Source organism: Papio anubis, chromosome 7 (assembly GCF_008728515.1).
Source record: "Papio anubis isolate 15944 chromosome 7, Panubis1.0, whole genome shotgun sequence".
Classification (NCBI taxonomy): Eukaryota; Metazoa; Chordata; class Mammalia; order Primates; family Cercopithecidae; genus Papio; species Papio anubis.
The window spans coordinates 2,919,065-2,931,335 of NC_044982.1; the positions used below are offsets into that span (position 1 = coordinate 2,919,065).

General features: G+C 47.7%; 1 protein-coding gene across 2 annotated transcripts in view; it reads right to left on the reverse strand.

Moving 5' to 3' along the window:
* Positions 1 to 5,145: 5,145 nt before the first annotated feature.
* LOC101023761 (cytochrome c oxidase assembly factor 8) overlaps positions 5,146 to 12,271 on the reverse strand; it is a 31,143-nt gene continuing 24,017 nt past the window's right edge. Inside the window, exons 4-5 of one of the 2 annotated variants that reach the window (XM_009212313.3) lie at positions 8,100 to 8,190; positions 5,146 to 5,505 (exon numbers count right to left, since the gene is read on the reverse strand). In XM_009212313.3, coding sequence (XP_009210577.2) covers positions 5,400 to 5,505; positions 8,100 to 8,190 — 197 coding nt within the window. In that variant the 3' untranslated portion in view covers positions 5,146 to 5,399. The remainder of the gene's footprint in view (positions 5,506 to 8,099; positions 8,191 to 12,271) is intronic. The other variant, XR_001905139.2, reaches the window with a different exon arrangement.

Sequence of the window (12,271 nt, forward strand, 5' to 3'; positions counted from 1 at the left end):
AAGGCTTCTCTGCAGCCCTGATGTAATTCTGCTTCTTTAAAGAGCAGCATGAGTGTGGGCAGGCCTGGGTCCTCCACCTGCAGTTCCCAAAGATGCTCCCCACATGGCGGCCTTCTGCCGGGGAGGTTTTTTTTGAAGACGTTCCTATTAATCATTATAAATCCAGCATTTGTGCAGAGCAAATGCTGTACCTGACGCCAATTGGAGCCCTGTTGGGGGCTCTGCCAGAGCTACAGGATGGCATCAAGGGAGCTGCGGCTTGCAGGCAGGTGCAGCTTCCTGTACATTATTAGGATTAAATAAAAACAAGGAAGGCCAGGAGCGGTGGCTCAAGCCTGTAATCCCAGCACTTTGGGAGGCTGAGGTGGGCAGATCACCTGAGGTCAGGAGTTCAAGACCAGCCTGGCCAACATGGTGACACCCCGTCTCTACTAAAAATACAAAAATTAGCCGAGCGTGGTGGTGCGTGCCTGTAATCCCACTATTCTGGAGGTTGAGGCAGGAGAATCGCTTGAACCCGGGGGGTGAAGGCTGCAGTGAGCAGAGATCATGCCACTGCACTCCAGCCTAGGCGACAGAGCGAGAGTCCGTGTCAAAACAAAACAAAAAGAAGAAAAGGCATTAGATGTCCTGTTTTCAGTGACCTGAGATAGCCCTTGTGAGTCCTGCTGAACTTCTGATAGCCACATCCGGTTCCTTTTTTTGGGTGAATATGAGCAGGTAAAAAATCAGTGCCTACTAAACACCACCCAACACACAAAGTGGGGGAAAGAGACTCAATTTTATTCTGCTTTTAAACTTCAAATTAACATATTTAAAATATTTGGAATTTTAACAAACATGCATTTTGTGGGAAAAGTGGTATAAAACACATCACTGGGCCGATCACGCCTGTAATCACAACACTTTGGGAGGCCGAGGCGGGCAGATCGTGAGGTCAAGAGATCAAGACCATCCTGGTCAACATGGTGAAACTCTGTCACTACTAAAAATACAAAAATTAGCTGGGTGTGTTGGTGCATGCCTGTAATCCCAGCCACTTGGGAGGCTGAGACAGGAGAATCGCTTGCACCTGGGAGGCAGAGGTTGCAGTGAGCCGAGATAGTGCCTGGGCGAACGAGGAAGACACCATCTCAAAAAACAAAAACAAAAACAAAAAACAAACAAAAAACCCACATCACTGAGATAAGCTTTATTTTGTAAATATTTAAAAGCCTACAGAAATACTGTATTTGAATATGGCTGTTACAATTATATTTAACCTAATTAAAAAAAAAACTTGAGCATACAAATTTTGGGGTTAATCTTTTTTTTTTTTTTTTTTTGGAGAGAGAGTGTCACTTGTCACCCAGGCTGGAGTGCAGTGGCACAATCTCGGCTCACTGCAACCTCCACCTCCCGGGTTCAAGCAATTCTCCTGCCTCAGCCTCCTGAGTAGCTGGGATTACAGGCGCCTGCCACAATACCTGGCTAATTTTTGTATTTTTAGTAGAGACGGGGTTTCACCATATTGGCCAGGCTGGTCTCGAACTCCTGACCTCAGGTGATCTGCCTGCTTTGGCCTCCCAAAGTGCTGGGATTACAGGCATGAGCCACCACACCTGGCTGGATAATCGTTTTATTTATTTATTTATTTATTTATTTATTTTTATTTTTTTTTTTTTTTTGAGACGGAGTCTCACTGTGTCTCCCAGGCTGGAGTGCAGTGGCGCGATCTCGGCTCACTGCAAGCTCCGCCTCCCGGGTTCACGCCATTCTCCCGCCTCAGCCTCCCAAGTAGCTGGGACCACAGGCGCCCGCCACCGTGCCTGGCTAATTTTTTGTATTCTTAGTAGAGACGGGGTTTCACCATGTTAGCCAGGATAGTCTCGATCTCCTGACCTCGTGATCCACCCGCCTCGGCCTCCCAAAGTGCTGGGATTACAGGCTTGAGCCACCGCGCCCGGCTATTTATTTATTTTTTGAGACGGAGTCTCGCTCTGTCGCCCCGGATGGAGTGCAGTGGTGCAATCTCGGCTCACTGCAAGCTTTGCCTCCCAGGTTTATGCCATTCTCCTGCCTCAGCCTCCCGAGTAGTTGGGACTACAGGCACCCACCACCACGCCTGGCTAATTTTTTTGCATTTTTAGTAGAAATGGGGTTTCACCGTGTTAGCCAGGATGGTCTTGATCTCCTGACCTCATGATCTGCCTTGGCCTCCCAAAGTGCTGGGATTACAGGCGTGAGCCACTGCACCCAGCAGGCTTTTTTTTTTTTTAAGATGGAGTCTTGCTCTGTTGCCAAGACTGGAGTGCAGTGGTGTGATCTCAGCTCCCTGCAACCTCTGCCTCCCAGGTTCAAGCGATTCTCCTGGCTCAGCCTCCCGAGTAGCTGAGACTACAGGCGTACGCCAACATGCCCAGCTAATTTTTGTATTTTTTAGCAGAGATGGGTTTCACCTGCAGGTTGGCCAGGATGGTCTTAATCTCTTGACTCGTGGATCCACCAGCCAGTGCCGCCGACGGCAGTGTTTCACCGCGCCCAGGCCAGCCTTTTTTTTTTTTGAGATCGAGTCTCTTCGCCTGTAGCCCAGGGCTGAGTGCAGTGGCCTGATCCTCAGCTCACTGCAGCTCCGCTTCTCCCAGGTTCACTTCATTCTCCGCCTCAGCCTCCCCGAGTAGCTGGGACTACAGGCGCTGCCACCTCACCGCTAGTTTTTTGTATTTCTTAGTAGAGACGGGGTTTCACCCTGTTAGCCAGGCATGGTCTCGACCTCCTGACCTTGTGATCCAATCTGCCTCTCGGCCTCCCAAAGTGCTGGGATTACAGGCTTGGAGCCTCTACTGCCATACCGGCCTTTTTTTTTTTGGGATGGAGACTTGCTCTGTCACTCAGGCTGAGTATAGTGGTGCTATCTCAGCTCACTGCAACTCCTCCTGGGTTCAAGCAATTCCTCCTCCTGCCTCCAGCCTCCTGAAGTAGCTGGGACCTACACGCATGTGCCACGCCTCATTAATTTTATATTTTTAGTAGAGACCTAAGTTTCACCATGTTGACCAGGCTGGTCTCGAACTCCTGACCTCAAGTGATCCACCCACTGCCTCCCAAAGTAGGATTACAGGTGTGAGCCACCATGCCAGGCTCTAGAATAATCTTTTTCTTTTTTGAGACAGTCTCAAAAAAAAGACAGTGGCGCTGACCTCGCCTCACTGCAACCTCCGCCCCGCTGGGTTCAAGTGAGTCTCATGCTTCAGCTCTCTTGAGTAGCTGGGATCACAGCAACGCCACCACACCCAGCTAATTTTTTGCATTTTAGTAGAGGCGGGTTTCACCATGTTAGCAAGTGACGGTCTTGTTCTCCTGACCTCGTGATCTGCCCACCTCGGCCTCCCAAAGTGCTGGGATTACAGGCTTGAGCCACTGCGCCCGGCCTTTTTTTTTTTTTTTTTTTGGGATGGAGACTTGCTCTGTCACTCAGGCTGGAGTATAGTGGTGCTATCTCAGCTCACTGCAACCTCCGCCTCCTGGGTTCAAGCAATTCTCCTGCCTCAGCCTCTGAAGTAGCTGGGACCTACACGCATGTGCCACGCCTGGCTAATTTTTATATTTTTAGTAGAGACGAAGTTTCACCATGTTGACCAGGCTGGTCTCGAACTCCTGACCTCAAGTGATCCACCCACTCGGCCTCCCAAAGTGCTAGGATTACAGGTGTGAGCCACCATGCCAGGCCTAGAATAATCTTTTTCTTTTTTGAGACAGTCTAAAAAAAAAAAAAAAAAAAGACAGTGGCGCGATCTCGGCTCACTGCAACCTCCGCCTGCTGGGTTCAAGTGAGTCTCATGCTTCAGCCTCTTGAGTAGCTGGGATCACAGCACGCGCCACCACACCCAGCTAATTTTTGCATTTTTAGTAGAGGCGGGGTTTCACCATGTTGGGCAGGATGGTCTTGTTCTCCTGACCTCGTGATCTGCCCACCTCGGCCTCCCAAAGTGCTGGGATTACAGGCGTGAGCCAGCGCGCCTGGGCTTTTTAATTTTTTTTTAATTTTTATTTGAGATATGGTCTGGCTCTGTCGCCTAGTGGTGGGATTTTGGCTGACTACAGCCTGGACCTCACTGGCTCAGTCCTCGAAGCTCAGCCTCTAAAGTAGCTGGGACCACAGGCACGTGCTACCACACCCAGCCAATTTTTGCATTTTTGGTACAGGCAGGGTTTCGCCATGTTGCCCAAACTGGTTTGAACTCCTGAGCTCAAGTGATTTGCTTGCTTTGGCCTCCCAAATTGTTGGGATTCCGGGTATGAGCCACCACGCTTGGCCATTTAACCTTCGTGTTTAAGAAAAGAGGAAAACAGTGCTGCTGTTTCTTGTTAGTTTGCTTACAGCATTGAAGAATCTACTAACATAGTTAACACCAACAATCAGGATTTAAATGTTTGGCATGCAATAAAATTGCATTTGCTTTCATGTCCTCACACCGCACCGCATCCAGGATGAGCCTGTGAGGACCCACCAGCTGCTGAATTTGCTTTCACGTCCTCACACTGCACCACATCCAGGATGAGCCTGTGAGGACCACCAGCCGATGACTCACACCGCAGCATCCAGGATGAGCCTGTGAGGACCCACCAGCTGCTGAATTTGCTTTCACATCCTCACACCGCACCGCATCCAGGATGAGCCTGTGAGGACCCACCAGCCGATGACTCCCAGCCAGGGTGGTGCCGACCCCATGGCCAGCACACCGACGGCTTGGCAGTCAGCTTCCACATCATTCCCGTCAGCAGACTTTTTTTTCCAGTAAAACTTTCTTAGTATTTTTATTTATTTATTTATTTATTATCATTATTTTTGGATACAGAGTCTCCCTCGGTCTTCTAGGCTGGAGTGCAGTGGCGTGATCTTGGATCACTGCAACCTCCGCCTCCTGGGTTCAAGCCTCTCGTGCCTCAGCCTCCAGAGCAGCTGGGATTACAGGTGCGTGCCAGCATGCCCAGCTAATTTTTTGTATTTGCCATGTTGTCCAGGCTGATCTCGAACTCCTGACCTTAAGTGATCTGCCCGCCTTCGCCTCCCAAAGTGCTGGGATTACAGGTGTGAGCCACTGTGCCGGGCCAGTATTTTTAAATCGTTCTGTTTTGAATGGGTATAATTTGAAACAGAGAAAGTGGGCACCCAGTGCTTGGGCTTTATTTGACACCGTGTCCGTGACAACAAGCTGGCCTAGAGCCCACATCGGCAGGCAGGCGGCCCACAGTGCCCCAGGACCCACCCTGCCCCCAAACAAGCCATGGGGCCCCTTAGGGAGATGTGGGGCTTCTTGAGATCAGTTCCAGTTTTTCTCAGAGCTCCTGTAAAAGGAGCTCCTCTAACCATCTGCTTCCTGTGGAAACCTGGACTCTGGCTGGGTCAGAGTGGACTCCTAGTTGTTGCTCTTCTTTTGTTTCTGTTTAAGCTTGTTCCAAATCCTTTCCAGGGCCACTTTTCCCATGAAGAAGGTGATGGCAAAATTGCGCTTGTACCAGTCTCTGTAGAGAAACAGAGGATGCACAGGTGACACGGTGGCAGGGACTGAGGCTTGGTGCCCTGGCCCAGAAGCGGCTCTCGGCTGAGGGTGAGTTCAACTGACCAGGCCTCAACTGCTTTGCCCTTTCCCCGCCCTTGTTAAAGCTGAACTAGCCGCAGAGGCCTGCCTCTCTTCAGGCTGAGTGAGGCCCACTGGCGACCCCTGGAGCCCTCCCCAACCTTGTTTCTGGAGGCCGCCACCATCCTCCTTTGGTGTTTTTTCTTTTTTGTTCTGTTTTTTCGTCTTGCTTAGTTGTCCTGGCTGGAGTACAGTGGCACAATCTTGGCTCATTGCAAACTCTGCCTCCCAGGTTCAAGTAATTCTCCTGCCTCAGCCTCTTAAGTACTACTTCGATTTTTGCTAAAAGATCCGAGAGCCCTTGGAAACCCCAGGCCTAGCGAGCTGGCAGCATTCAAGGGGTGTGATGGGCCACGACCACTCTGGAGGCTTTGCATGGCAGGACAGAAAGTTCCTCTCCCCCTGCAAACCACCTTTACATCTCTACCTACTTAAGCGATGCTGTCATGAGGAGCAGTGCCCAGAGTAAATAAGCACTTCCAGGAGAGGAAAACCGGTAGCCCGTGGGGATTACAGTTCTTCAAGGAAAAGCCATATTCCATTTCACTAATACAGACAACCTGATTCTATGACATGTAAAAGCAAGCTACGCTTCTGCTGTTGCCACAGGGAAGGCAGGGGCCAGAGGTGGTGGTGGGGGCCAGGTGCCTCTAAGGCCTCATCTTGGGTAAGGCTGTTCCTCTTCACCCAAGTGCCAGAGAAAACATGAAGCCTGTCAGAGATTGTGCCCAGTGCAAACAAGCTACAAGTCCAAAGACCAGGAAAAGATTATACTTGCTTGTTTGAATGACTTAACTAATTCAGAGTAATGCATGACAACCTTAGAAACGGAATCCAGATATTTCAGGACTCATCTTTAGGTCAGACTGACCCTCACTGAGTCCATCCAGCCTTTGACTATATCTACATTCTTTTTTATTTATTAGACAAGGTCTCACTCTGTAGCCCAGGCTGGAGTGCAGTAGCGGGATCTCAGCTCACTGCAACCTCCACCTCCTGGGCTCAAGGGATCCTCCTGCCTCAGCCTCCTGCAACTGGGATTACAGGCGCACACTACCATACCCAGCTAATTTTTGTATTTTTTGTAGAGACAGGGTTTTGTCATGTTGTCCAGGCTGGTCTCAAACTCCTCGGCTCAAGCAATCCTTGGCCTCCCAAAGTGCTGGGATTACAGGTGTGAGCTACTGTGCCTGGCCCATGTTGACATTCTTGAGGTCTGGCTTCACCTGCCCATCAGGCTTTGTAACTCTGAAACTGTTGTTTATATATATATATATATATATATATATATAATTTTTTATTTTTATTATTTATTTATTTATTTATTGAGACAGGGTCTTACTCTGTCTGTCATTCAGGCTGGGATGCAGTGGCTGGATCTCGGCTCACTGTAGCCTTAACCTACTGGGTTCAAGTGGTCCTCCTAGTTCAGCCTTACAAGTAGCTCGGACTATAGGCACACGCCGCCATGCCTGGCTAATTTTGTAGAGATGGGGTTTCACTAAGTTGCCCAGGCTGGTCTTGAACTCCTGGACTCAAGTGATCTACCCACCTTGGCCTCCCAAAGTCATAGGATTACAGGTGTGAGGCACTGGATCCAACCTACAAATATTTTAAAGCAAATCTCAGATATCATGTCCTATTAATTTCACCTGCAAACACAGGTCATTATTTATCTGTAACCAGCTAAAACCCTTTTTTTTTTTTTTTTTTTTTGAGACGGAGTTTTGTTCTCATTGCCCAGGCTGGAGTGCAATGGCACGATCTCAGCTCACTGCAGCCTCCACTTTCCAGGTTCAAGCGATTCTCCTGCCTCAGCCTCCTGAGCAGCTGGGATTACAGGCATGCGCCACCACACCTGGGTAATTTTGTATTTTCAGTAGAGACAGTTTCTCCATGTTGGTCAGGCTGGTCTTGAACTCCTGACCTCAGGTGATCCGCCCACCTTGGCCTCCCAAAGTGCTGGGATTACAGGTGTGAACCACCACGCCCGGCCTAAAAAAATTGGTATCTTTTTAAGCCACTGCAGTCACTTAAAAAATAAAGTTGATAGGCCGGGCGCGGTGGCTCCCGCCTGTAATCCCAGCACTTTGGAAGGCTGAGGCGGGCGGATCACGAGGTCAGGAGATGGAGACCATCCTGGCTAACACGGTGAAACCCCGTCTCTACTAAAAATACAAAAAATTAGCTGGGCGTGGTGGCATGTGTCTGTAGTCCCAGCTACTCGGGAGGCTAAGGCAGGAGAATGGCGTGAACCCAGGAGACGGAGCTTGCAGTGAGTGGAGACCGTGCCACTGTACTCCAGCCTGGGTGAGAGTGAGACTCTGTCTCAAAAAAAAAAAGAAAAAAAAAAGTGGATAAAGGCTTGCAACTTCTACCTCTGGTATTAACATGAATGTTGTTAAATTCAGGTAAGAAAACACTCCTACCTAATCTGGATGTGCTATTCAAATTTTCAGGAAAAGAGTAAACACCTACCTGTTATAATACATGTGCTTCTGAAAATTTTTGCTTAAAAATTCCTTGTAAAAGTCTGCCATTTCTTCTGCATTCAATGTTGCCTTCTGACCTGGAAGTTAATTTCAGCTTAAACATTAAGACTTAAGGAGAAAGGATAAACAAAAAAAACTATTAGAGCTAATAAGTGAGTTCAGCAAGCTTGCAGGATATATACAAGACCAATATACAAACATCAATTGTATTTCTATACACTAGCAATGAACAGTCTGAAAATGAAATTAAGAAAACAATTTTACTTATGATAGCATCGAAAATAATAAAAGACTTAGGAATAAATCTGAGAGGAGACGTGTAAGATGTGTATAATGAAAAATACAAAATAGGCTAGGTGCAATGGCTCTTGCCTACAATCCTAGCATTTTGGGAGGCTGAGGTGGGAGGATCACTTGAGGTCAGGAGTTTGTGACCAGTGTGGCCAAAGTGGTGAAACCCTGTCTCTACTAAAAATACAAAAATTAGACAAATGTGACTCACGCCTGTAATCCTAGCACTCTGGGAGGCTGAGGCGGGTGGATCACCTGAGGTCAGGAGTTTGAACCGAGATCACGCCACTTCACTCCAACCTGGGCAAAAGAGTAAAACTCCAGCTCAAAAAAAAAAAAAAGAAAAGAAAAGAAGAAAAAAAAAAAAGTCCAGGTGCGGTAGCTCACGCCTGTAATCCCAGCACTTTGGGAGGCCAGGCCGATCACGAGATCAAGAGATTGAGACCATCCTGGCCAACATGGTAAAACCTCATCTCTACTAAAAATACAAAAATTAGCTGGGCGTGGTGGTGTAGACCTGTGGTCCCAGCTACTCAAGAGGCGGAGCTGGGATGACTGCTTGAGCCTGGGGTGGGGGGTTAAAGGTTGCAGTGGGCCAAAATCCCACCACTGCACTCCAGCCTGGGTGACAGAGCAAGACCCTGACTCAAAAACGAAACAAAAGAAAAAACAAAATATAGTGGAAATAAATGAAAGAAGATCTCAATAAATGGGAAGGCATACCATGTTCATGAGTTGGAAGACTTAATACTGTTAAGATGGCAATACTCCCCAAATTGACCTGCAGATTCAGAACAATCTGTATCAAAATCCCAGCTGGCTTTTTTTTTTTTTTTGCAGAAACTCACAAACTTAATCTCAAATTCATATGGAAATGTAAAGAACCCCAACAGCTAGAACGATCTCGACCAAAGATGAACAAAGTTGGAAGACTCACAGTTCTCAATTTCAAAACTTACTACAAAACAACAGTAATCAAGGCAGTATGGTACTGGCATAAGGACAGGCATACAGATCAATGCAACAGAACTCTGAATCTAGAAATAAACCCAAACATTTATGGGCAAGTGATTTTCACTGAGGGTGCCAGGACAATTCAACGAGGGAAGGAACAGGGTTTTTGTTTTGTTTTTTTTTTCTTTTTTTATTTTTTATTATTATTATACTTTAAGTTCTAGGGTACATGTGCATAACGTGCAGGTTTGTTACATATGTATACTTGTGCCATGTTGCTGTGCTGCACCCATCAACTCGTCAGCACCCATCAACTCGTCATTTACATCAGGTATAACTCCCAATGCAATCCCTCCCCCCTCCCCCCTCCCCATGATAGGCCCCGGTGTGTGATGTTCCCCTTCCCGAGTCCAAGTGATCTCATTGTTCAGTTCCCACCTATGAGTGAGAACATGTGGTGTTTGGTTTTCTGTTCTTGTGATAGTTTGCTAAGAATGATGGTTTCCAGCTGCATCCATGTCCCTACAAAGGACACGAACTCATCTTTTTTTTTTTTTTTTTTTTTTTTTGAGACGGAGTCTCGCTGTGTCGCCCAGGCTGGAGTGCAGTGGCCGGATCTCAGCTCACTGCAAGCTCCGCCTCCCGGGTTTTTACGCCATTCTCCTGCCTCAGCCTCCCGAGTAGCCGGGACTACAGGCGCCTGCCACCTCGCCCGGCTAGTTTTTCGTATTTTTTAGTAGAGACGGGGTTTCACCGTGTTAGCCAGGATGGTCTCGAACTCCTGACCTCGTGATCCGCCCGTCTCGGCCTCCCAAAGTGCTGGGATTACAGGCTTGAGCCACCGCGCCCGGCCGCACTCATCCTTTTTTATGGCTGCATAGTATTCCATGGTGTATAAGTGCCACATTTTCTTAATCCAGTCTGTCACTGATGGACATTTGGGTTGATTCCAAGTCTTTGCTATTGTGAATAGTGCCGCAATAAACATACGTGTGCATGTGTCTTCATAGCAGCATGATTTATAATCCTTTGGGTATATACCAAGTAATGGGATGGCTGGGTCATATGGTACATCTAGTTCTAGATCCTTGAGGAATCGCCATACTGTTTTCCATAATGGTTGAACTAGTTTACAATCACCAACAGTGTAAAAGTGAGGAACAGTGTTTTTAACAAATAGTGCTGGGACAACTGGATGACCACATGCAAAAGAATAAGTTGAACCTCTACCGCACACCATAAACAAAAATTAACTCAGTAGATATAAAAAAAAAAATCTAAACATAGGAGCTAAAACTATAAAAGAAAAACTCTTAAAACAGATGCAACTCTTCATCACCTCAAATTAAGTAATGTTTGTTAGACATGACACCTAAAACACAAGCAAAGAAAGATAGATAAACTGGATTTCATCAAAATTAAAAACTTTTGTCTTCAAAGGACACTATCAAGAAAATGAAAAGGATTAGCCAGGCATGGTGGTGCATGCCTATAATCTCAGCTACTTGGGAGGCTGAGGCAGGACGATCACTTGGGACCAGGAGTTCAGGACCAGGATTTCAAGACCAGCCCAGGCAACAAAATAAGACCTCATCTCTCCAAAAAATAAAAAAATTAGCCAGGTATGGTGGTGCATGCCTGTAGTCCTAGCTACTCAAGAGGCCGGGGAAGGAGGCTCACCTGAGCCCAGGAGTTCAAGGTTGCAGTGAGGCATGATCATACCACGGCCCCTCCAGCCTGGGCAAGAGCCAGACCCTGTCTCGTAAAAAAAAAAAAAAAATGCTGGGCACGGTGGCTCACGCCTATATCCCAGCACTTTGGGAGGCCGAGGCGGGCAGATCACCTGAGGTCGGCAGTTCGAGACCAGCCTGACCAACATGGAGAAACCCCATCTCTACTAAAAATACAAAATTAGCCAAGTGTGGTGGCACATGCCTGTAATCCCAGCTACTAGGGAGGTTGAGGCAGGAGAATCGCTTGAACCTGGGAGGCGGAGGTTGCGGTGAGCCGAGATCGCGCCATTGCACTCCGGCCTGGGCAACAGTGAAACTCCGTCTCAAAAAAAAAAAAAAAAAAAGGCTGGGCGCAGTGGTTCACGCCTATAATCTCAGCACTTTTGGGCGGATCACCTGAGGTCAGGAGTTCGAGACCAGCCTGACCAACGTGCTGAAACCCCATCTCTACTAAAAATACAAAAATCAGCCGGGCATGGTAGCAGGCACCTGTAATCCCAGCTACTTAGGAGGCTGAGGTAGGAGAATTGCTTGAATTCAGGAGGTGGAGGTTGCAGTGAGCTGAGATCGTGCCATTGCACTCCAGCCTGGGCAACAAGAGTGAAACTCCATCTCCAAAAAAAAAAAAACCAGGCCGGGCATGGTGGCTCATGCCTGTAATCCCAGCACTTTGAGAGGCCGAGGCAGGTGGATCACAAGGTCAAGAGATCAAGACCATCCTGGCCAACATGGTGAAACCCTGTCTCTACTAAAAGTACAAAAATTAGCTGAGTGTAGTGGTGTGTGTCTATAGTCCCAGCTACTTGGGAGGCTGAGGCAGGAGAACTGCTTGAACCTGGGAGGCAGAGGTTGCAGTGAGCTGAGATCACGCCACTGCACTCCAGCCTGGTGACAGAGCAAGACTCTGTTTCAAAAAAAAAAAAAAAAGAGAAAAAACCTACAGAATGGGAGAAAAACATTTGCTAATCATCCATCTAATAAGGGTCTAGTATAGAGAATATGTAAATAACTTTTTTTTTTTTTTTTTTTTTGAGACGGAGTTTCACTTTGTTGCCCAGGCTGGAGTGCAATGGCACGATCTTGGCCCACCACAACCTCCACCTCCTGGGTTCAAGCAATTCTCCTGCTCAGCCTCCCAAGTAGCTGGGATTGCAGGCATGCACCACCACGCCCAGTTAAT